Genomic DNA, 22,993 nt, shown 5'->3' on the forward strand with positions numbered 1-22,993 from the left:
TATTTTATACATTTTTAAATGGTAAATGGGTTAAGAAAATATGAATCTTAATGCTGATTGTCTAGAGAAACTCTATTAACAGATCTTTCAAGCAATCTGTCAATTTTGCAGCCAAAGCAGCTCAATGGCATGCAGCCCGTACAGGGCATTTGTCTAGTCGAGCATGCTGCTCTATGTGACTCGCATTTGTTAGTTAATGCTGCTGTTGTTGTTGTTATTGTATTTGGTGCGCATAAAACAAACTACATGTGTAGCAATAAAAGAGCTGGCCAAAAAAAAAAACAAAAAGACAGTTGGGGCCAATAAAAACAACACCAAGGAGGCAACAAGAAGAGCAAACAGCAAACATCAAACACGATTTGCTCAAATGTACGCAATTATTTATCGGAACCGGAGACGGACGGGGCCAACTATTGGGAGCAGCAGCAGCAGCCGGAGCAGCAGCCGCAGCCGGGGCTGCACTTGAGTACAAGACTCGCGCGGAGATTTATGCACTGTGGCGGGACCCTTTTGTTGGCAGTGCGGCTGCTGCAATTGAGTAGTAAAAAATAATTTCGCCTTATGAGATTTATGTGGCTTGTTTGCACATTTGATGTACACGGCCCAACACCTCAGCAACATGGCCAAAAGATGCCACAGCCAGAACACAGAGCGTACCAAAGCACAGCTTGGCGTGGGCAACCACTCTCCACTGGCCACTGACCACTGGCAACTGGCCACTGACAACTGGCCACTGGCCACTGGGCTGGCATATAAATTGCCCTAAATTCAAATCGAGAGAGCGGGCCTGGACACGCCCTACTTTCTATTTCTAAACGGCATTTTGGAACGCATCAAGCAAACCCAACAAAAAAACCAAAAAAAAAAAACAAAACTTTCACCCAAAAATGTCATTGATTTAAATTTAAGTGTCTCGCCTCGGTTTCTTATCAGAGTTTGTAAGTTTCGGTTGGCTAGCACAAATGCCCCACACTCAGAACTGAGTGCCCATTAAAAAATCACTATATAAAAAACATTTGCATGCAATTGCACAAATTTCAAAACCAGAATGAAAACAAATAAACATTTTAGTGCCAATAAAATAACGAAATGAAAGAATAAATGCAAATGAGCTTGGCCAAGAAATATTTACTGCTCATAATTGAGGTGCAATTGTTTCCTAGCACTTGGCTTTTTAGTTTACAGTTTCATTAGTGCCTGGGAATACATTAAACAAGCAATAAAGATTAGCAGGCACTTAGGCTCAAATTAATAAAAGAAAGAGTTAAATTTGCGTAGTTAATTTAAGTCATATCCGAAGTATTTGAAATTTGTAGCTCGATAATGTTTTTGCTTGATTTTAGAAACTTATGATAAAATGAACTAATTTATATACTTCAGCAATGGTGCTTATTAAAAAAGAAATTTTCTTCTTTCTTAAAGATGTAACCCGAAAGTTACAGAAGTTAGAATGCTCTTGACGGGACTGCCCGACTAAAGGATAACCCAAACCTTTTTCCTCCAATAGCATATAAAAGGAAAGATATTTGATCTGTATATACTATTTTGGAGGGTACTTATCAAATTTGGTGATTCTATCTCTAAAAACCAACGAGATTTACTCAAAGAAAAAGATTTCGGAAACGGTCTTTCTCGATTGCCTGCAAACTGGGCAAGTTATCGATTATCGGAAACAAACTCGATCTGCGCGGACACTAGGTGGACCTACGTTCAAAATTTCAGTCTCTAGCTTTTATAGGTTCTGAGATAAACGAGCTCATATATTCAGATGGACAGACGGACGGCTAGATCGACTCGGCTATTGATGCTGATCAAGAATATATATACTTTATGCGGTCGGAGATGCTTACTTCTGCCTGTTACATAAATCTCCACAAAAACAGCCTTTTTACGCATATTCAATGAGTTTGGGGCATAAAAAGGTTGAAATAGAGACTGCTCACTCTTACTCATTCGTTTAGTCAGTTCCTTTAGTTAGTTTCTAAATATAATGGTTCTTGGAATAACTTAATTTAGTTTTATAATAATAGTTCACTTTGCAGTCCATAGAAATGCTGTTATTGAAGCTTAAATCCCTTAAAATTGAAAATGCCAATACCAGACGCTGCCAATAAGCTAACAATCATAGCCGTTTAATCGATTTTAAAAGCGTTTATTAAAAACAAAACAGATTCCACAGCATTACAGACTAATATTCGGCTTTGTTGGGGGGGTTTTGACTGGGCCGCCTGCCTAGCGGCACGCCTCCCGCCCTCCGAGTGAAGCGCCTTTTGGCTGGTTGTGTTGGCAACGGACCATAAAATTTGTTTTTTATATCGTCGTTGACCTTCGTCTAAGATGAAAAACAACAAAAGCAAAGACAACAAGAAAACTGAAACTTTAGCTAATGAAAGAAAACAAATTTATAGGCATCATAATTATGCGAAATTTCAACGTTATCGAAACCCCCTAAAAAAAATACAAAAAATACAAAAATAAAGACAACGGCAGATGATAAAAGTCGAATTGAGTTTTGGGGTCTCTACGTTGGGTTTTTATAGATGCGTGTATATAGTATATACATATATATATTTTTTGTTTTGGCCAAAGCTAATGGTAAATTATGAAGCTGAGCTACAGAGAGCTCGACTTAAAGCCACAGCAGATGATAGCCGTTTGGGCCAATCAATTTCTGGTTAATAAATTTTAACGCAAAATTGTCAACGCTACAACATGGCAAGGTATTTACGATGTGCTTGTTTTTGTTGTTGTAGTGAAATTATTGTTGTCTCCGGCTGGCTTATTATGTGTGTAGTGAGGCGTTTCGGGCTCTAAGCATTTCGAAAATGGCACGTGCGCCTGTGTCAGGTTTTTAACGATCGGCTAATTTTGTTGTGGCTGGTTTGCTGCTTTTTGGGATCTGTCCGATCTGCTAAGTGCCTTATGCCTTCGAGTTTGCTTCTCTTTTCTTTTTGTTTTATATTTATAAATTAAGTGACTACTAACTAACCAAATACACAAATAAATACGACATAGCTATATCGCTTGGGTTGAGCAAACTGGGGTCAATAAAAAAAGCGAAAAAAAAGTCTTTTATTTTGGCTGAAATGTAAATGGCTAAAATAACTGATGGATTGATTTGTTGCCTCTTTGATTAAGCTGTTGGGTCCATTCACAACGCACAGCAAGAATGCCTTAGTTATCTGCTTATGCTGCTTCTTCTGCGTCTGTGGACTAGTCAAACTTTGTATTCGATCGACAGACGCTGGCGTATTTGACAGCTGGCTGACATACTTAGTTAGCCGTTGCTTTTGTTCCGTTTACTTTTTATGAGAAGTAAATTAATATGTCTAATATAAATCCAGAATTCTAAAGAAGAGTTTTAAGCATTAAAAGGTTTACTGCGTCATTGTCAGACATCGTCATTTAGAATCATGTTCTATTTTATCTTCTCCACATTGATTGACTTTGACAACACTACAGAAAGTTGAGCATCACTGACTTGCAAGCTAATACAACACTGGCCCTTAGCAAATGAGTTCATATACCTGGATGATGAAATATGATAGACTTCTTTTATATTAATAGATCAGTTCAGTTCATCTTTTATCGTTTTCATTATCTTCACATTGATTTGTCTACATTTTAATTGACCTCGACAACACTGCAGAAAGTTAACCTTCACTAAATTACAAACTGACACAACACTGGCAATTGGCAAAGTTCATTTACTTGGGTGCCCTATATGATGAAATATGAAATATTTTACATTTCTACATCAGTTCAGTTCATCTTTTGCAATCATCTTCATCATCTGCACATTGATTTGTCTACACACTCTGATTGACATTGACAACACTGCAGAAAGTTGACCATCACTGATTTACAAGCTGACACAACACTGGCACTTAGCAAATCTTTAGCAGTGCTGATCAGTTTTTATCTTTATGGAAATAGCAGCCACTTGCTGGGCTGATTCTCTGAATGACTGGGCAGCTTCCATTCATGAAAACTGGTAGCCAATTGTCTGCTGCACCCATAAAATTGGCCAACGATCGCTCCATTAGCTGCTCCTCGTTCTCGTTCTCCTGCGCCCCTCGCCTCGCCGCGTCTCCTGTCTTCCGTCTCCCGTCACCCGCTCGTTGTGTAATTGTCAACTAGCACGATCAGCAACATCAACAGCTCATCAGGCTGCCCTGTGGCTTAAACTTGGACTTGGGCTTCCTTCAGCTTAAGCTGCGCTGCCTGCCTGACAACTCAATAAACACACAGACAGACACACACACACACACACACACATTCTCACAGCTTTACACCTGACCACAAAAAGCCATTGCCACGGCCACGTCTCCGGCTTCAGACCCGCTCTGCTCATCAGGATCCTGTTTGATTTCATTTCATTCCGTTTGCTGTGGCTTCTTTGCATGCTTATTGCCCGTTTTGATTGCGGCGCTACACAACAGCCCAGTTGCCATCCCAGCTGCCAGTTGCCGGCCGGCCCATTGCTCCAGCCCAGTTCCAGCTAAAGTTGCAGGTCTGTTAAGAAGGCGTTAAATGCATGATTTGTGGCCACAGTCGCTTAATGGTAATGAAGCTGATGGTCAGTAAGCCAAACAGCCAAACGACCAACAGCCAAACGAGTTGACGGCCTGCCCAGCCACATACGATTTTACTTTTTATTTCAATTAAGCCGCTTTTGCGAATTGTTTAACTTTATGTGGATCTCACGATGGTTTTGCGATTCACTCGTGCAAATTGCAACCTGCCATTGGAAGCGGAAATGAACAACAAGCACATCGAATTGAAACTCAACGCAGACAATTACGCATAACTAAATTTCACATTTAAAACTAGGCGGCGAGCCTCCCTGCCTTAAATTTAATCTTTAATTTAAAATAAAGCGCCCATTCCACTGAAAATATCGCCAAATACATATTTTCATATACAAAAGGCGCAAAAATTTGAACTGACAATCCAATTTCTATCTATTAAATATGGGTAGATGAATGTAATTGATAGCGCAGGATCTGCCTTCAAAGTTTTGTACCTTAAACCAAATCTTTAGTTTGCAAAAAAAAAAACAAATCACTGAAGGTAAATATTACGATCCAATTAAAATCTACGTCGCACAGAAACGAATGTAGTTTAGGGATCGAACACCTTAAAGAAAAAAAAAACGATTTTTTAAGTACTTAATTTCACGGTAAAAACTATATGAAAGTAATATTATTTTTATATGTTTAATTTAAATTTTTGAAATCGAAGCAAAAAGAAAATACTGAACTATATGTTTATACAAAAATATATTATTACACTTATAACTATAATTATTTACCAAAATTTGTCTCTTTTGCAGCTTGAATAGAACTTGATTATGGTTACAAAAGAAAGATTTTAATAGATAAATAAATTTAAGGCACCTTACCAAAATAATATTAATATTTTAAGCCTAAAACATATGTAAGACAATCTTTGAACTTATTTAGTTCAGTTCACAATCTCATTTTGTGTCAACTGGATTAATATTATTTTTGGCCATACGATGAGCAGGTGTTGAAATATTTTGGCTTAAATAGCTGCCTAAAATGATGTTAGTCATTCATTAGTTATAAAAGGGGTGTGGCATTGTTATTATTATTATTATTGTTAATGTTAAGAGACCATCAAAGTCCGGCGCTGACGTCAGACCAAATTGGTCATAAATGGCGCAGCTTGAGCTGTCAATAGGTAGACGAAGTCTGTGTCTGCACAGTGTACACTGTACACCCAGGGGCGTCATGGTCGCCATGGCTTTTGTAGGTCAAGTCTGGTCCGGGCGCTTGCAGCGAGGTGTGGGGCGGCGGCGGCGGTTTCTGCGGGTCTCTCTTTATGTGTAGGTGTAGGTGTCGCCGCCGTCGCGCCGCTGCATAAACTTTACGCGGCAGTCGCTGTTGTTGTTGTTGTTGTGGCCAACCTTGTGCAACTTTTCAGACAGCAAAAGAAACTGCAACAACATTGGCTGCACATTTAACTGCAGTCGCGACAACTGCGAACTGCAACAATTGCATTGGCATTGGCTTGGGCTTGGGCTGGCCAAATGGCCAACTGGCTGGCAACGGCATCATAAAATTTAATTTCCTGCGCTTAAAGCTGGCCCAAATACGCCTCGACTTCAAGTATGTACCTGCCCCCCCACACCCGCCCCCTCCCACTACTCCCCGCTCACCGCCCACTCTCTGGCAGCCCGCTTTAATTGCGCTTTCATTAACGCGACTTTGATTTATGGCTACCGCGTTGCCAAAGGTTTTTTTTTTCGCCAACGATTTCTTTTGCAAATATTTAAACATTTTTTATTTTTGTTTTTTTTTTTTTTCTGCTGCGCGTTGTTTGCATTGGTTTTCGACGCAGTTCGCTGGGCGCGCTTCGAGAGCTTTTTGTTTAATACTTTTCGGTAGTCAATTGCCTCAACCACCGACAACAACACACACCACAGCAGCAGCAGCAACAACAGCAACAACAACAGCAGCAGCAATCGCAGTGGCAACCGCACTCAAATGCGTTTACAATGCTTGTGCTTCTTCTTCGTCTTCTTGTTGTTGCTACTGAAACTGTTGACTTTGGATGAATCAACTGATATTTTTAGACCCATGACGAGACATCCCTAGTGAATAGTTTTTTCGAAAGTCCAGACAAACTGACGACGCTCAAACTAAATCAAACAGCCAAAGTTGAGTAGAGCTTTGGGATGCTTAGACTAACAATAGAGGCCCATAATACATTCATTTAGAAATACAAGTTCGTTTCTTGCGAAAATTCGATAGGTAGAAAAGCTGCTTTAATCCCCAGAGTTATTTCTAGCTGTAACTGATTTATAAAACATATTGGAAATCGGTTAACCGGTATCTGTTTAACAAAAATAATAATTTAAAATGCTTTTAAAATGACAAAAAAAATATAATCGTAATTGGCTGGGGATGTTTATAATTTCTTTAAACTATGCATATGTGCATGTATGTATGCATGAGACTATGTATGTATGCATATAAGCAAATATGTATACTTAACCCAAACCAAATCTTCTTCCCGCTGCGTTAGAAATTGAAATAACATAATTATATTTACTGCCCTCCTATGCGATTCTCATGAATTCAAGTTAGGCCAGCAGGTTTTCATGCTATGAGTAGCGGGCTACATTATCTAGTCGTGCTGGAAAAGCTATAAGCCCTGTTTTTGAAGGTATGTATATGTATGTATGTATGTATGTATGTATGTATGTATGTATGTATGTATGTATGTATGTATGCATGTATGTATGTATGTATGTGTGTATGTATGTATGTATTTATGTATGTATGTATGTATGTATGTATGTATGTATGTATGTATGTATGTATGTATATATGTATGTATGTATGTATGTATGCATGTATGTATGCATGTATGCATGTGTGTAGGTATGTATACATGCACGTTTGAAAATACGTTCTCTCATACCAAAAGCAGATTCAATTAACTTACCGCCGTGCTGCAAATAGAAAAATAGAGTAACACTAACTTTTTTTACTACGCGATTCTCATGAATTCGAGTAAGTCCTGGAGCTGTCAATGCCTTGATTGAAATATTTGTTAATTTTTTAAGAAGTTGTTTAGGTAGTTTTATTAAATTTATCTCTGCTCTTGTTCTCACTTAAATTTACTCTATTGTTCTCTTCCTCTCTTAGTCTTACTCTCACAAGCTAATTCATTTTTTTTTCTTGTTTTTTCGGTGATGTGTTTTTATAACTGCCTTTTATAAAAACATGTTCCTACTAATAGAAGAACTAACCGCTCGTGACGCTGTGAATTTTGGGGTAAGTAGATATTTACATATATATTTTCAAGTAAATAAGTTTACGGGGGATCTTACTAAATAAAAATCTTTTCATTTGTAAAAATATAATGGAGAATTATTTTTGGCTAGAGAATTAGAATAAATATAAGAATCGGCTGAACTTTACCTGTTCCATTTGTGATTCCTTGCATACACGGTCCAAGCAGTTGTTTGTGAGAAGTGATCGGTTGGTCAGCCTAGACATCTAAGATACATAAACACAAACGATTGTGGAGACACCTCCGCGATTGACTCCAATATTTGCTGTTGCCACACGGCTGCTGGCGGCTGCGGTGGATGCAACGCCCCCGAGTTGCATGGCAATGCGAATATGCAAAAATTAGAAATGCAAATGCGACTAGACGTCAGGCGGCGCTGCCCCAAGCGCTGACAGCGACAACGACGACGGCGACGACGACGACGTCTTTTGATGATGCGCATGCGCAGCCCGAGCGCTGAAACGTGCGGCCACGTTGACGTCGACGTCGGCTGCGCTGCGCGCACATTAAGCAGCGAGCACGTGCGCGCATGCGCAGCAAATAACTTGTCCGTTTGCAGCCTGTGGAGCGGTGGGGGGGAAGTGGGTGAAGGGGGCTGGACCAAGTGCATCCCAGGAGAGAAAGAGTGGGCATGCCAACATGCCCAGCTACTTTGTTTATTAATTCTTTTGCGCATTTTTTCGCGCTTGGCTCGGGATTTTTGTCCGTTTGCCGCCGGCGTTTTGCGAGCTGGCCAAGTTTATTGCCGGTTTTCATTAAGAGATTTATGGCAGCAGCAGCAGCAGCCACAGCAGCAGCAGCAGCTGATGCTTGCACTTGACCGAGAACGCCGCCGGCGTCCGTTCACGAACTGTGCAATAAAAATTTAAATTTGAAATTCTATGCTGCACTTGCTCCGCTCCGGCTGCTACCCGGCTGTTGCCCGGCTGCTGCCCGCCGCCAGCCAGTATTTGCGTTTCGATAGCCATCTGAGCTCTGGGCGACCTTGTTGCCTTCCATTTGCTTGCCAAAATGTCAAGCGCCGCCCGTCGCGTCTGCGTCTGCATCTGCGTTTGCGTTTTGTGTGTGAGAAATATTTCTTGGCTGTGCGACCTGGGCCAGGTTGGCCCACACACCAACAGACTTGGCCACTAGCCGTACCCCGCACACCTCCTCTCGCTCATGTCACGCTTTTATTTATACGTTAAAAATGTGCGCAAACAACAGCGCAAAAAAAAATTGTTATGAAAACGCGCAAAGTGGTTGGCTTTGACACTGCGCCGCTGCTGATCACCGCCGCTGATCACTGATCACCTCACACCGATCACCGATCGGTGAGCAGCGAACAGCGATCGCTGGCACTTGGCTCTTTGGCTGGCTGCAGCTGCTGGCCTGTCCAAGTGGCCCGTCCAATTTGCCTGCCAAAGTCTACATTATATTGGCGAGTGTGTGTGCGCGTGTGTAGTGAGTGTGTGTGTAGTGTGTGTGTAGTGTGTGTGGCGGCAGCAGCTTATAAAGCCATTAATAACCCGCGCATTTTCAACAGTTGACTCGAAACTGCACACGAGACAATGTCATGGTTCATACCTCAATTGAGTTTGTTTATTAGAGAAGAGAGATATTTGCCTGTTTGCTCAGAGCCAAAACACTTGAGTGTGTGTGCCTCTGGGTGTGTGTGCGAGCATGCACACACACGCGAGTGTGCTGTTAATTGACTGCGAGGGCGGCCAAATGAGTTTCTTTAGCAGACAGCCAACAGACAAATGACTTTAGCAGCTCAAGCTGTCAGGCTTGCGATTAAAACAGAGCTCTGAATTCGTAAAGGTTGTGCAAAAGTTCGGACAGGATTGAGATGTAAGGGTTTATAAAATTATCTAAATTTCCTGCAAGCATTTAAATATGTTAAAGACCTTGCTTTATCCTAACAACAAGGGCAATCTATATAAATTTCAATTTCATGCCATGACTTTTTCTTTTCCAGTCTTACTCTACAGTTATAGATATACGTTCATTTTCTTAGTGGCAATTGTAGCTTAGCTCTTAAGATTTCACTTACTTTGTTTAGTTTCAATAAGAGTTTAACTCTAAAGATTTTATATATAATGAAAGTTTTGATAGGAATTATAAAAACAAATTTAAAAAAATTAAAAAATATATAATAATTTTAATATGCAGCTTTATTTTTCTGCTAATAAAATAACATTATGAATAATTTGCCTATATTATTTCCGTCTTTTGTTTGACTATTTAAAAGTTTTAATTATTATGTGTTCATTTTATTTATTTAAATTTAAGGTACGCTGGAAGCCATAATAAATAAATAAACAACATAAAATGACACATAGTTAGTAAAATAGAAAATATCTCCTATCCTCCTACCCTTTTAATAGTATCACAAATCGAATTGCTATCAATGAGGGCATTGCATTCAATAATGTCTTTGCAGACTCTGCCCAAGTACTTCTGCTTCATCTGAGTTCTTATATGTTAGCACCAACTTTTCTAGCAGCTCCCAGGTCTTATAGCTTGCCTATATCACAGCAATCTACCATATATAGCATGCCCGCATTATTTGTCTAGGTGTCTGCTGATCAGCTTTGTAAGTGCCTTGTCGAAGGTGTCGCCTGTCGTTCGTCTCGTTTGTCGCTTGGGGTAGGCGTCGCTCTCCCTCTCTCTCTCTTTATCTCGCCCTCTCCTTGTCTCTTTCTCTCTGACTAGCTGCGTGATAGTCTCGTTTGCTTCGCCTGCATTTGGAAAAGTCAGAGCTTAATATGCTTGTGGGTGTTATTGTGGGTAGTTAAAACTATTTTCGTCACAGCAATCGACACATTCGCTTTAAAAGCTCATCAATTTTTGTAATTAGTGTAGTTCTCGAGTCGGAGATGTGTCTCCGACCGCTTACATAAGTGAAATAAGACACACATCTACAAGCTATAAGTAAAAGTTGAGAGTATATATGTAGATGTATAGAAAAGTTTGGTTACTTTTGCAGTGTTGGCTATCGCTGAAATGTTTTTCTTTCCTATTCGGAACTGTCGCACACGAATGCGCAGCGGCGAAAAACTTTAAAAGAAAATGAAAATTCCCAAAGGAAGCATAGATAATGAGCACAATGCCACCCCAGTGAAAACTCGCCCAGCCGGAGTCCAAGTCAGTGCGTCACCTCGTCAGTTGGCCAGCTCGTCAGTTGGCCAGCTTGTCAGCCCGGCTGGGTCGCCTTCTGGCCACTGGTGTCAGCCATTTTGCCAGTGCCACAATGGCAGCGGCGGCGTCCAAGCATATTGCCATTGTGCCTGCTTCTCCACTTGTCTTTCGCCCCGTCTCGCCTCGTCTCGTCTCGAGTCGACTCTCTCGACTGGGTCGCTGTTGCTGCCGTTGTCGGCGTCGGCGTCGGCGTCGACGTCGGCGTCGGCATTGCCTGTCTCTGCTTTTGTTTTTAGCCATTGTTTGTGGGGGCTCTGTGGCTGCCGCTTTTGCAACATTTGAATGATTCTCGTTGGTCGTGTCAGTCCCACGGGTAATTATTGACACGGTTGTATGCACGCAGCCCAAAAATACATACACAGAGAGAAACTGAGCAGCAGCTACAACAACAACAACAACAACAACAACAAGGCGAGCACAAAAGCTTTGCCACGCGAAATAATAAAAAAGCCAACTCGAAATAATAATGAAAATGTCGGCATCGCTTTGCGGAAAGGGAACTGCGACGAACTATGTTTTGTGAGCCGGACTGAGGTGAGGTGGTTGTTAAGGTGGTGCCCGTGCCCGTGCCCCTGGTGGCAGCAGCGGGAGGGGGTGGTTCTGGCTGCGGCTTCGACTTCAGCTTCGATGTCGGTCGCACTTAACACGCACGGCCACATTAAAACCAATGAAAACTACAATTTGCCATCTTATATGACTACATTTTTATCATATATATGCCCGTAATGTGAATAAGCATTTATAGCCCCCTTGTGCTGCGGGCATTAGAACTATGTCACAGGGCTTGACACGCGGCAAATAGTACTCGAATAATACCCTACCAGAGAATGTACACAAATGTTAGCTACCTTTTAATGTGATTAGGTTGCGGCATGGCTAATTGATTGTGCTTTATTCTAATGCCTGATTTATTGACTAAATGAAAGTGGGATAGAATTTGGAATATGATATGACTGAAAAGCCAGAAGCTGAGGGCCTATATTGAAGGATACTTGAACTAGAAACAGAATATAGGCTTATAGTAAAGGATTCTTGCAGTAGAACTAGAATATAGATATACATTGAAGAATACTTGAACCAGAAGCTAAATATAGATCTATGTTGGAGGATACTTGAACTAGAGTATAAAAAAGGCGTCACAATTGGAGATATTTGCTGGCAATTTAAGAAAAATAAATATATATTCTAACCCAAAGTTAGCAGTTTCCCAAATCTATCTCCCTGTTATTTAAATACCAAATATATTTTCTTTTCATAAGTAAAACTAAAACTGACCCTCACCAAACTAAATTTCAAGTAGAGCATTCAAACTTCGTTCTTCTACGGTCAAACTTGACTTCTGGCTACTTAGTTGAAAAAGTTATTTAGCCTAGGGGCAGGTTTTATCTATGTGGGTGTGTTTGCAACGTTCTGTGTGTGAGCGTGTGTGTGTGTGTGTGTGTGTGTGTGCTCGCACAACAACCCCAAAATGGCAGGTGGCAATAGATATATGCTTAGGCACTGTAGGCAGCCATGTTTTTTGTTATCACATTTAATTCCCTTCCCTTTCTTTTTAGATAGTAATTAAGAGAACTGCCTATAAATATATTGTTCGAGAGCACGAGGAGCAACGCGTGGGCGTTTTAGAGAATAAAACACAAATTACAGAGTTGACTTTAAACCGAACCAACAACAGGTTCAAATTAAAAAGAAATATGCACACACTTTAATAATAATAATAATAATTTTCGAGTGTTATTTTGTTTTGATAAAACATGAAAGCCGACGCATAAATACAAATTATTGCAATTACGCTTCTGTATTATATATCTGTATTATATATATTTCTATATACATATATATATATCTGTATAATTTTTTAACGTACTTTTATATATTGTTGAGGCCTCAAACTGGCTTTCAATTATGCGCATTTGCAATTTGTTTGTTTTATTCTGCATTTAATTTTTGTTTTTTATTTATTCTTTTTATTATTATTATATTTTCGACTTAAAAACGTTAGAGGCTGATGCAATTTTTATGCAAAATTACCAACCGAAATATTTTGTGCGTGAAATTTGTAATCAGCTTCCAGAGAAATATGCAAAATAATAAATGCATTTAAATTATGGGCTTAATGCAAATAACGTGCACCACATTCGAGTAAAGGGCAATGAGCAGACGAATACTACAAAAATAAAACAAAAATACTATAATCGGAAGTTAATAAATTATAAATTAAGCAAAGTAACCAAGTGCTGCTAAGTAAGTCGAAGCGGCAAGACTTGAGCCTGATTTAAGTTTATATTTGTTCAAATAAGAAATTAAGCGGCGTCGCGCGGCTCAAATAAATAAGGATGACAATTCTTTTAATTATTTTCTAATTTAAACTTGATTTTGTCTGCACGGAGGAACTTCGTGCTCAGCTTGCCGACGCTTGGCCCTTGGCGCTAGCTAAGTAGATTTCCTTGGTTCGATCCGTAATCTTTCAGTTATATATCTAGTTTATATAGTTATAATAATTAAATATTTAATCTTTAATATTTAGGCCATTATCGGCCAGGAGTTGAATTTAATGAGCTCTGACCCGGGCACAATCGCAACTTTATTTAAAGCGCTATAAAAAGCGAATCAAATAAAACGCTTGTTAATGACACCCTACATTAACCCCTTCCCGCTGCAGCATGGGAGCGGTGGTTTGGGGGGTTGTTATTAGTTAATTGTGACGTAGGCAATCGCATTATAATATGCCCACTTAATTGTTAATTGCATTTCGAACACTTTAAATAAACAAAAAAATAATAATACCCGTAATTATCGCAATTGAAATCGGAATCAGAATCGGAATCGAAATCGGAATCCAATTGGGAATCGGCTTGGCATCGGCTGGCGCTCAAAACAATTGGGGCAGGAGACGCTGTAATGTGGCTGTAAAACTGTCAGGCACAACGACTCGTAAACTGTAAATGGCAAACGAGCATAATGAGCGGCCGTTAACGCTAATTAAATAATAATAAAAGGACATTTTGGCAAATAAAATTCTTGTTTTGTTTTTTATTTTTTTTTTCGAATAATATTCTCTTTTATTTGTTTTTTTAAGGTTTTTTCTTTTGTTTTTTTTTTTGCTTTGTTTTCTTGGTTTTAAATTTCTCTGTGTTTAAGTGTGTGTGAGTGTGTGTGGTTGTGTGTGTATATTTGTGGGTGGAATGCACCGCTTTGTTGACTTGGTGCTTCCATTTGTTGTAGCATAATTTATTATACAATTGAGGGCATGGCTTAAACATTAAAATTTTTTTGTTCAACTTCTTCGTCTTCTTCATCATTAGCATTATCTTTATCATTATCATAATCATTATCATCTGCGGACAAGTACTCTCATCTTCTTCGCTCTTTATGCATAGTTTTCAACATACCAAACAAAATAACTAAACAAAAGTTTTTTTTTTATATTTTAATTACACCCAAAGAAAACTAAAAGCAATTTTAAGTAATAGTTAAAAGTTTTCGTATTTATATTTTTGTTGTTTTTTTTTCATTTTCATTTTCATTTTGTTTTTATACAATAAAAAATTAAAAAACGGCCACTTTTATAAAAGTTGAACGTATGTATATCAAAAAACACGAAGCACGTAATGTTTTCTTCTTTTTTTTTTTGTTTGTTACACATCTATTATTTTTGTTTGAAATAATTTCAGTTTTTTATTAAGTGTTTTTTTTTGTTGTTTTTTGGACTTTTTTTCAAAATTTACATCAATTATATATTTTACAATTTAGCTTTTGTTTTTTGTGTATTTGATTATTTTTCGTTTAAATTTTAAGATTTAGCTATGTGTGTGTGTGTGGTTGTGTGTAGGTGTGTATTTTCGATTTGCTTATATAGAAAGTACAGTACTAAGTAACTAAACTTCATGTGCCTATTCATAAAATTAGGGCCTAGAAATTACAATTTATGTTTATTTCATGCTTTTCGCTTCATTTAGGTTGGTTTTTTTTTTCTTCCATATTATTTCTTGTAATTTTATTCTTGTTTATGTTTTTTGTTTATTAAAAAATCTACAATTGCATTTAAAGCTAAAAATATGACTTAACTGTAGTTTTATTTACAGAATGTTTGCTTTTCTTCTCATTTACTTTTTGTTTTTTCTTGACTAAATTCTAAGTTTTGTTTTTATGTTTTTTAACTTTTGTCATATATATATTTATATATAGAGTACAATCTACTGGCTATATATATATATATCTGGGTGTATGTGTATATATATAACCTATAACCCTAGCTAGAACCGAGTCATCAGAGTCTGCGGTGGCGGCTTGAACCACTTGAGCGCTACAATATTAATTAATTATTTATATTCATTACATTGCCTTAAACAATTAAATTTTATTTTGTTTTTGTTTTTTTGCTAAATCTCTTAACCCACACGGGCGACAAAGTGTTGCGAAATGGTAGCTAGGGGCTGGGGGCGTGGTTGGTGGTTATATGGTTTTAAGATTTACCTTGCTTGATGGAATGCAGCTGAAGGCCAAAAGTTGTTTTAAGTATTTTCGCGCATTTCCCAACACTTGTCGCACTTTAGCTAGTTATCGATATACGATTCGATCCGATTCGATTCGATTCGATACGATTTGAATTCGTTTTGTTTTTTGTTTTATTTAATTTAGATTTAAAAACAACATCACTTGGTTTCACGTTTGATTTGAATTGCGTGTTTTTTTGTTTAAATTTTTACATCGAGTTTTAGAAAGTTTTTGAAACTTTGAAAGTTTGGAAACAAAAATAAATGTATGTATATAGAAAAGAAACGACAGGCAGAGGCGGCAGGCGGCGGTGCCAGGCTGTATATATATAACATATATATACATATATATATATATATATATGTGTGTGTATATATGTGTATAGAAGAGTATTCAACTAACCGATCGATCCACTGCCCTAACTACTACTTAGTTCAAGTTGTAACACAGATTAATGCACTGGTAAAAGTGTGGCGTGTGTGGAGCAGCCCTTGGACGACGACGACGACGACGACGACGATGACGAGGACGAGGATGTGGTCGCTTTTAGGGCTGCTCGCGCTTGCATTCCGGCCACCCGTCTGGCATTGTGTCCTAGGAGGACTCGTAGCCAAACCAGGCGGCCGACGAATGCTATTCACCGCCCGCACCGCCGCCGCCAAAGCTATTGAAATGACGCACTGCACCCGGTGCGGCGGCCGCACCAAACTGCAGACTCAGCTCGAAGAGGCGACGGGCGTGCAGCTGCTGCTGCTGCTGCTGATGATGATGGTGCTGCTGGTGATGATGGTGCTGGTAATGATGATGCTGGTGCAGTGCCGCCGCCGAGTGGGCATTCAGATTGAGATGTCCGCCCAGCACACTGGACGCCGAGCCCGGCGAGGCGGCGCTGGGCGGCTGCAGGGGCAGGCCGCTGTTGCTGCCGGCCCCGGGCGAGAGCTGGGAGCTGCTGCTGCCGCCGCCCGTCTGCTGCGACTGCAGATGCTGGGCGTGCGGATGCTGCAGCTGATCGCTGGTATGGAATAGGTGCGGATGATGCGCGGGATTCAGATGCGGATGCTGGTGCGGATGATGGGCATGGTGCGCGTGCTGGTAGCGCATCGGATCCATGTACATGGCAGCTGCTGCAGCGGCTGCTATGCTGGATGCCTGTTGCTGTTGTTGTTGCTGTTGCTGTTGTTGTTGCTGTTGCTTCACTTGCTCCTCGTTGTTGTTGTTGTTGTTGTTATTGTTGTTGGTGCTGCTATTGTTGTTATTGTTGTTGTTGTTATTGTTATTCGTCTGACCACCAGCTGAGGAGCTGCCCAAAGGGCTCTGCGGCGACATCACCTGACCCTGACTGGTCATTGTCACCGAGGAGCCCGCACTAGAGGAGGGCGTATTGGGCGTGAGCTGCTGCTGCTGCTGCTGCTGTTGTTGCTGCTGCTGCTGCTGCTGCTGTTGCTGTTGTTGGTGTTGCTGTTGTTGTTGCTGTTGGTGTTGCTGCTGTTGCTGTTGTTGCTGGTGCAGACTGTTGGCAGGAGTGGACGCAGCTGCAGCTGAGTTCGACTCCTGGATTTCTGATTGCTAGTGAGCCGCCAATTGGTGCGCCGACTGCATGTTCTGGGGGCTCAGCATGGGCGGGCTGTGGCTGTGCGAATGATTGCCCATCGGACTGCCGTGCATGTCGTGGTGGGAGTGATAGCCACCGTGATGCATATGGCCCGGTGGCATGCCGTCCATCATATCGCCGCCGAGCGTGTTCGGCGGCGTCATGCGCTTCTCCTTCTGGCGCCGATTGCAGAACCACACGCGCACCACCTCCTTCTCCAGCTGCAGTGAGTCCGCCAGCGATGTGATCTCCTGCGCCGAGGGCTTTGGCTGCTTGTGGAAATGCTGCTCCAGGGCGCCCTTAACGCTCACCTCGATGCTGGTGCGTTTCTTGCGTTTGCGACCCTGTGCGGCGATCTTGTCAATGCTCGTCGGGGAGCCGGTGGTGGAGTCCGCCTCCTCGAGCCACTTCTGGAGCAGCGGCTTCAGCTTGCACATGTTCTTAAAACTTAACTGTAGAGCCTCGAACCGGCAGATGGTCGTCTGGGAGAAGACGTTGCCGTACAGGGTGCCCAGGGCCAGGCCGACGTCCGCCTGGGTGAAGCCGAGCTTGATGCGTCGCTGCTTGAACTGCTTGGCGAATGCCTCCAGGTCATCGGATGTGGGCGTGTCCTCCTCACCGCCGCTGATCGCATCGCGATCGCCGCCGCCGCCGCCCATGTGATGGGCGTGTATGTGCAGCTGCGGCGACTCGCCGCGCAGCGCATGATGCAGTGGCGCCACCTGCGCCGCATGATGGGCCGGATGATGATGCAGCATGCCATTCATGGCCGCATGATGATACTGCAGCGGCGATCCGCCGGTGGGCGCATAGTGACCCGCATGCGGGGCATGCCACGCGGCGGCCGCGTGCGGCGAGGCCATGCCCTGTTGGATGCGCGTCTGCTGCGTCAGATGTGACATCTCCTGCTTGACGGAGTCAACGGCTGCGGCAGCGGCGGCGGCGGGATGATGGTGCGTCGTATGATGTGTGGGCAGCGACCACGGATCCGGATGCAAGGCGCTCCAGCTGCCCAGGCCCGAGCCGGGCGTCAGGCCGCCCAAACTGTTGCCCTGCCCGCCGCCCTGCACCTGTCCGTTGGGCGATGGCGACGACGGCAGCTGCTGCTGGTGGTGCGATGCCGAGGCGGCTGCCGCGGCAACGGCCGCATGATGATGATGATGATGCTGCATATACTTCATCTCACCGGCATCGGCAGCGGATCGGGGCGAGGATGTGTGATAGCCACCGCCGCCGCCGCCCAGCGCCATGTCAAGATCGCCGCTCGGCGGCGTCATATAGGAGGTAGCGGCCATCCCCACCGCTCTGGGGCTGTTCAGGCCCTCCACGCTGGCGGGGTAGGGCTCCAAGTTGGGGCTCAGTTTAACGACTTTGTAGACCGATCGATCGAAAGGAAGACCTGAGTCCCTATGCTCATTCCACTCGAACCGTGAGGCAACCGTCTTGAAGTCTTTTACTGGCAACGTGGCGACGTAAAAATGTGGGCGTGGCGGCCGATTGCGCGACTCGCACACACACGCAGCACACACTCAACACACAAGCCGCGCACACACACGCACGCAACACACACACACACACACACAGTCAACAAGTTTCGTCACCGACGGCGCGACGACAAAAATGTTGCACGGCAAAATTGTTGTGTGAATATTTCGTAAAAATTGCGCAGTTTATCAAAAAATTTACTTTTGATTCGGCTTTCGTATATATTTTTTTTAATTGCGTGATTTATTTATTTTTTTGTTTTCTTCTTCTGCTTCTTCTTGTAATTGTTGCACTTTGTTGCTGGATTTAAACACTTGGCACTTGGACAATATTTTGCGTATTTCGTTGTTGAATTTACGTTATATTTGTTGCTGCTGTTGTTGTTGTTGCTGTTGTTGTTATTGTTGTTATTGTTGTTGTTGTTTTTTTTTTTAGAATGATTGTTGTCGTTGTCAAGTCACAAACACATCATCTTCAGCTGGATCGAGAAGAGCTTGATACTATTCAGATGCGAGATGAGATTCGGCATTCAGAATTGTGATTGAGATTTTTTGTGGATTCGGATTCGGATCAGCCACACAGCGCACATAGCAATAATAATAATAATATGAAATACACACAGAGAGACGGGCGCCCAGACACACACTGAGGAGAGCCTATGGGACAAATTCACGTGCAAACTCGTAGAGCTATCGAAGTGAACTAACGTCATGCAGCGGCCAGCGGCGCTACGTAGACGGCGCTCTCGACGACGGCGGCCGACAACAACGACAACGACGGCGCGTACGCACACACACACTCGCACACACAGGCACACACACAGCTGTATTGGGCTCGCGCGGCGAAACCAGTTTTCAACCCGTGTCTTCCAATACGCCATGTGCGCAAGCGAGACGGCATGCGTGCGACTGTATGTGGGCAGCGCGTGCAAGCGAGATGGCCGTTGAGAGCAGCCGTAACTGGAAATCGACTTGCGCTCTATTGGGCTCGACTGCTGGCTGGCTTTCCAGTGCCGCCCACCAAAAAAACGGCCAAGCAAGCAAGCAGGCAAGCAGCGTCGCATTCCCATGCAGAGTGACATTTTTAATTGCCAGGCAGCCGGCACAAGGGAGAGCGAGAGCGCAAGAGGCGCGCGCAGAGGCCTTTGTTCGACGCGAAAGCTTTTCCGCACAGGATTGCGCGCCGGCCACAGGAAGCTTTGTTCAGTTCGCTCTGGCACTTTGGGCTGCCAACTTTTGCTTTCATTTTGTTGGTGTGCCGTGTGTGTGTGAGTGAGTGTGACTATGTGTGTGTGTATTATTTTTAGTGGGGCGTGTGCATTGGCAGCACTACAATGGGGCGGGCAATGCAACTGACAACCGACAACGGGCAATGGGCAAACGGGCAACGGGCAAACGGGCAACGGGCTATCTCTGCGATATCGGAGCATCTAACGCGTCCGAGAACAACTGTAAAATCAGTCGCACATTAATTGAAATGTATCGCGGCAATAAATTTGCATGCAAATGTTACAAATGTTTCAATCTTCGTCCAGTTTCCAGTTCGCAGCTTTTTGTTATGCATATCTGTCAGTTACTTTCAAAGAAAGGCCCATTGTCTATGCAAATACGTGCGTGCGTGTGTATGTGTGTGTGTGTTTGTGTGTGGGCTGTTCTCCGTTTTGGTACTCGCGCTTTGTTTACCGTTAAGCATTCTCCTGGCTAGTTATTGATTTGCAGAACGTGTTAATTTTTTTTCTTCTAATTTTTATTGATTTTACATTTAACAGCATTTGCACAAATGTAAAAGTCTTTAACTTCTTTTGTGCGTTTCACTCTCCCTACCCTTCTCCCTCTCTCTCTCTCTCTGAAGTTTGATTTAGTGGCCAGTTAAAACAGCATCAATGGCCTTTAAACCATTCTCTAAAATGAATGCAACAGTTTGATACACTGCGCAAAAAAGGGAACACAAAAGTTCGTTTGCCACAGCTTCTGAATTGGTCTAAAAATATAAAAAATTGGGTTTTGCCTGGGAAGTTGTCTGCCAAAAGGTATTTTCTGACTTGCGGGGGGTTTTCTGAAAAATTTACCAATAATAATCATTAAAAGTAGCTGTCTATAGTTTTTTAATGGATTTATTAACTGTTAATAGCTCTAAGTAACGCCTATATTTTATTCTAATTATAAGCTCACTTATTTTAATTTTCCACAATTAAAAGCATGTGATCTTATTAAATACATTTTTTCTTTAATGTTTTATTTATTAAGGTAATGCATTTATAGAGATTTTTCATATTGAGATTTTCTTATACTTTCTTTGGACTAAATATGGCATTTAAATATAATAATTACATATTCTTATCATATAAACCCAACTATATAGAGTATTTTAATGTATTATTAATATTTGATATTAGTTAGTTTGGTTAATATATTATTTTTGAAATTTCGATCATACACATGGAATGCCGCTTTTAAATATCTCTATTCATTGATTTGACATCATCTTTGTCAGCTCTTTAGCTAAAATTTCTACACTTAGGAACACATCATTTGTGATTGGAGCCCCATAAAAATTGTATATAGTACACATTTGAGCAACCTGTTCCAAATTCTTCCAATCATCAACTAATTGCCGAAACCTGTCCAAATACGTGCAAAATACTTTATATAATTTACCTTAAGCTGTGCTCTAATCTGTTAACACTCTCTGTCTCTCACTCTCTCTCTCTCTCTATTTGTCTCTCTCTCTCTCTCTGGGTCTCTCCTTATGCTATTCACAACTCTTGCGGCAGGTCAAGCGTCCAGGTTGTGTCAAAAATTATGCAAACTAAGGTCAACGCCATCAACAACAACAACCAACACACACACACAGACGGACAACATTTGCATCACTTTGTTTACATTTTGTTGTTGTTTATTTTTTGTCCTTTGGCCACACACTTGGGCATAATTAATAAGCCAGAGACGGAGCTAAACAGTCGCCGTCGCCGCGTCAAAGTTTTGTCACCCAACCGAACAAAAGTCCTTGGGCGAATTTACATGATAATTAGGCGGGCGCCGCTTAAAAAATAACAACAACAAAATACAACCTAAAATGAAAAAAATATATTTAAATTTCAAATGACGAAAAATCCTGTTTATGCCGCACCGCAGCCCCTGGCCCCTCGACGTATGCTAAATGCGCACGCGCCGCGTTTGGTTTTGTGGCCGTGGCAAGGACTTGTTGCATAATTATGCGCCGCATGCGAGTAAATAACACTGCACAACAAAAGCAAAAACAAAAACCATAACTAAGCGCTGTATTTATGAATGAAGATCTCGCCTCTGCCCCTCTCCCTCTCCCGCTCCCCCCTCCCCCCCCCTTCTGCCTGCCTCTGGCGCCGTTGATTTGGATGATAATGAGGCACGATTAGCATTTTGGCTGCATTTTTTTTGCGCTCAGCTCCGGTTTGAGCTCGCGGCCGGGTATCGGGCCTCTCGCACCTAGCTGTCTGCTCGGCGCACTTGCTTGATAATTATTAGCATAATTTTCTTCTTATTTTGCATTAATTTGAGTGTGCGAGTGTATTTATGTGTGTGTGTGTGTGTATTGTTGTTGTGCCACCGAATACAAACTTTGGCATCTGTTGTTGGCAATTAATTTTGGCCATAATTTGAAGACCAGATATAAACTGGTCTCTTTTTCGCCGCTTTATTTGCCGCGCAATACACAATTAAGGCGCTGCGAGGGAGGCGACTTTTAGGCAACTCTTGAGCGCCTAATTGTTGTATTATTTAACGCTTAAATGCATAAAAAACAAGGCACAAAAAGCATGCAAATAAATGGGGAGAACGTAAGACTGAAAAATGCGGGGAATCCTAATGAAACCTAGCTTTGGTTTGGGCAAATTTCATGAATGTCGATTGATAATTGATTGATAAAGAAACCTATCATAACTCAGCTGTGGCCAAATTGAGTTTAAGAAGTGAGATTTCTCTGGGCTGCTCGAAAATCCGACAACATGCATACGAAGCTTAAAGGAAAATTGAAATGAAGGTTTCGGGAAATTTCATATATAAACCTATTCTAACTCCGCTGTGCTTAACTTAATTTAGAGAAGCTTGATTTCTATGGGATTTAGCATACGAAGTTTAAAGGCAAATTGAAAAAAAGGTTTTGGGTAATTTTATATATAAACCTTTTCTAACTCCACTTTGACTAAACTGATTTTAAAGAAGTTGGTTTTTTATGTGGGCTTGAAAAGAAATAACTGGAAAAATATGTTGTCCCAGGAAAAATCTTTATATAAATACCTATTCTATCCTATATTTACCTATCCTAGCTGAGTTCTTGCTGCATCAATTCGCAGAAACTTGATTTCGGTGAGTAAGACGGATAGATTTGAATAAAAAATCAAACATTCGTTAGCGTGTATCATAGCTGCTTTCA

General features: G+C 41.7%; 1 protein-coding gene across 1 annotated transcript; it reads right to left on the bottom strand.

Annotated features, from left to right (window-relative positions):
• Nucleotides 1–14,160: 14,160 nt before the first annotated feature.
• On the bottom strand, nt 14,161–19,280 carry vvl (ventral veins lacking). The gene is given in 1 exon segment (XM_064691353.1): nt 14,161–19,280. A coding segment is annotated over 1 exon segment (2,292 nt). The 5' UTR covers nt 18,394–19,280; the 3' UTR covers nt 14,161–16,101.
• Between the last annotated feature and the right edge of the window lie 3,713 nt (nt 19,281–22,993).

Source organism: Drosophila montana, unplaced genomic scaffold (assembly GCF_035044405.1).
Source record: "Drosophila montana isolate Dmon_TW-CO22-7 unplaced genomic scaffold, ASM3504440v1 contig_3438_1, whole genome shotgun sequence".
Lineage (NCBI taxonomy): Eukaryota > Metazoa > Arthropoda > Insecta > Diptera > Drosophilidae > Drosophila > Drosophila montana.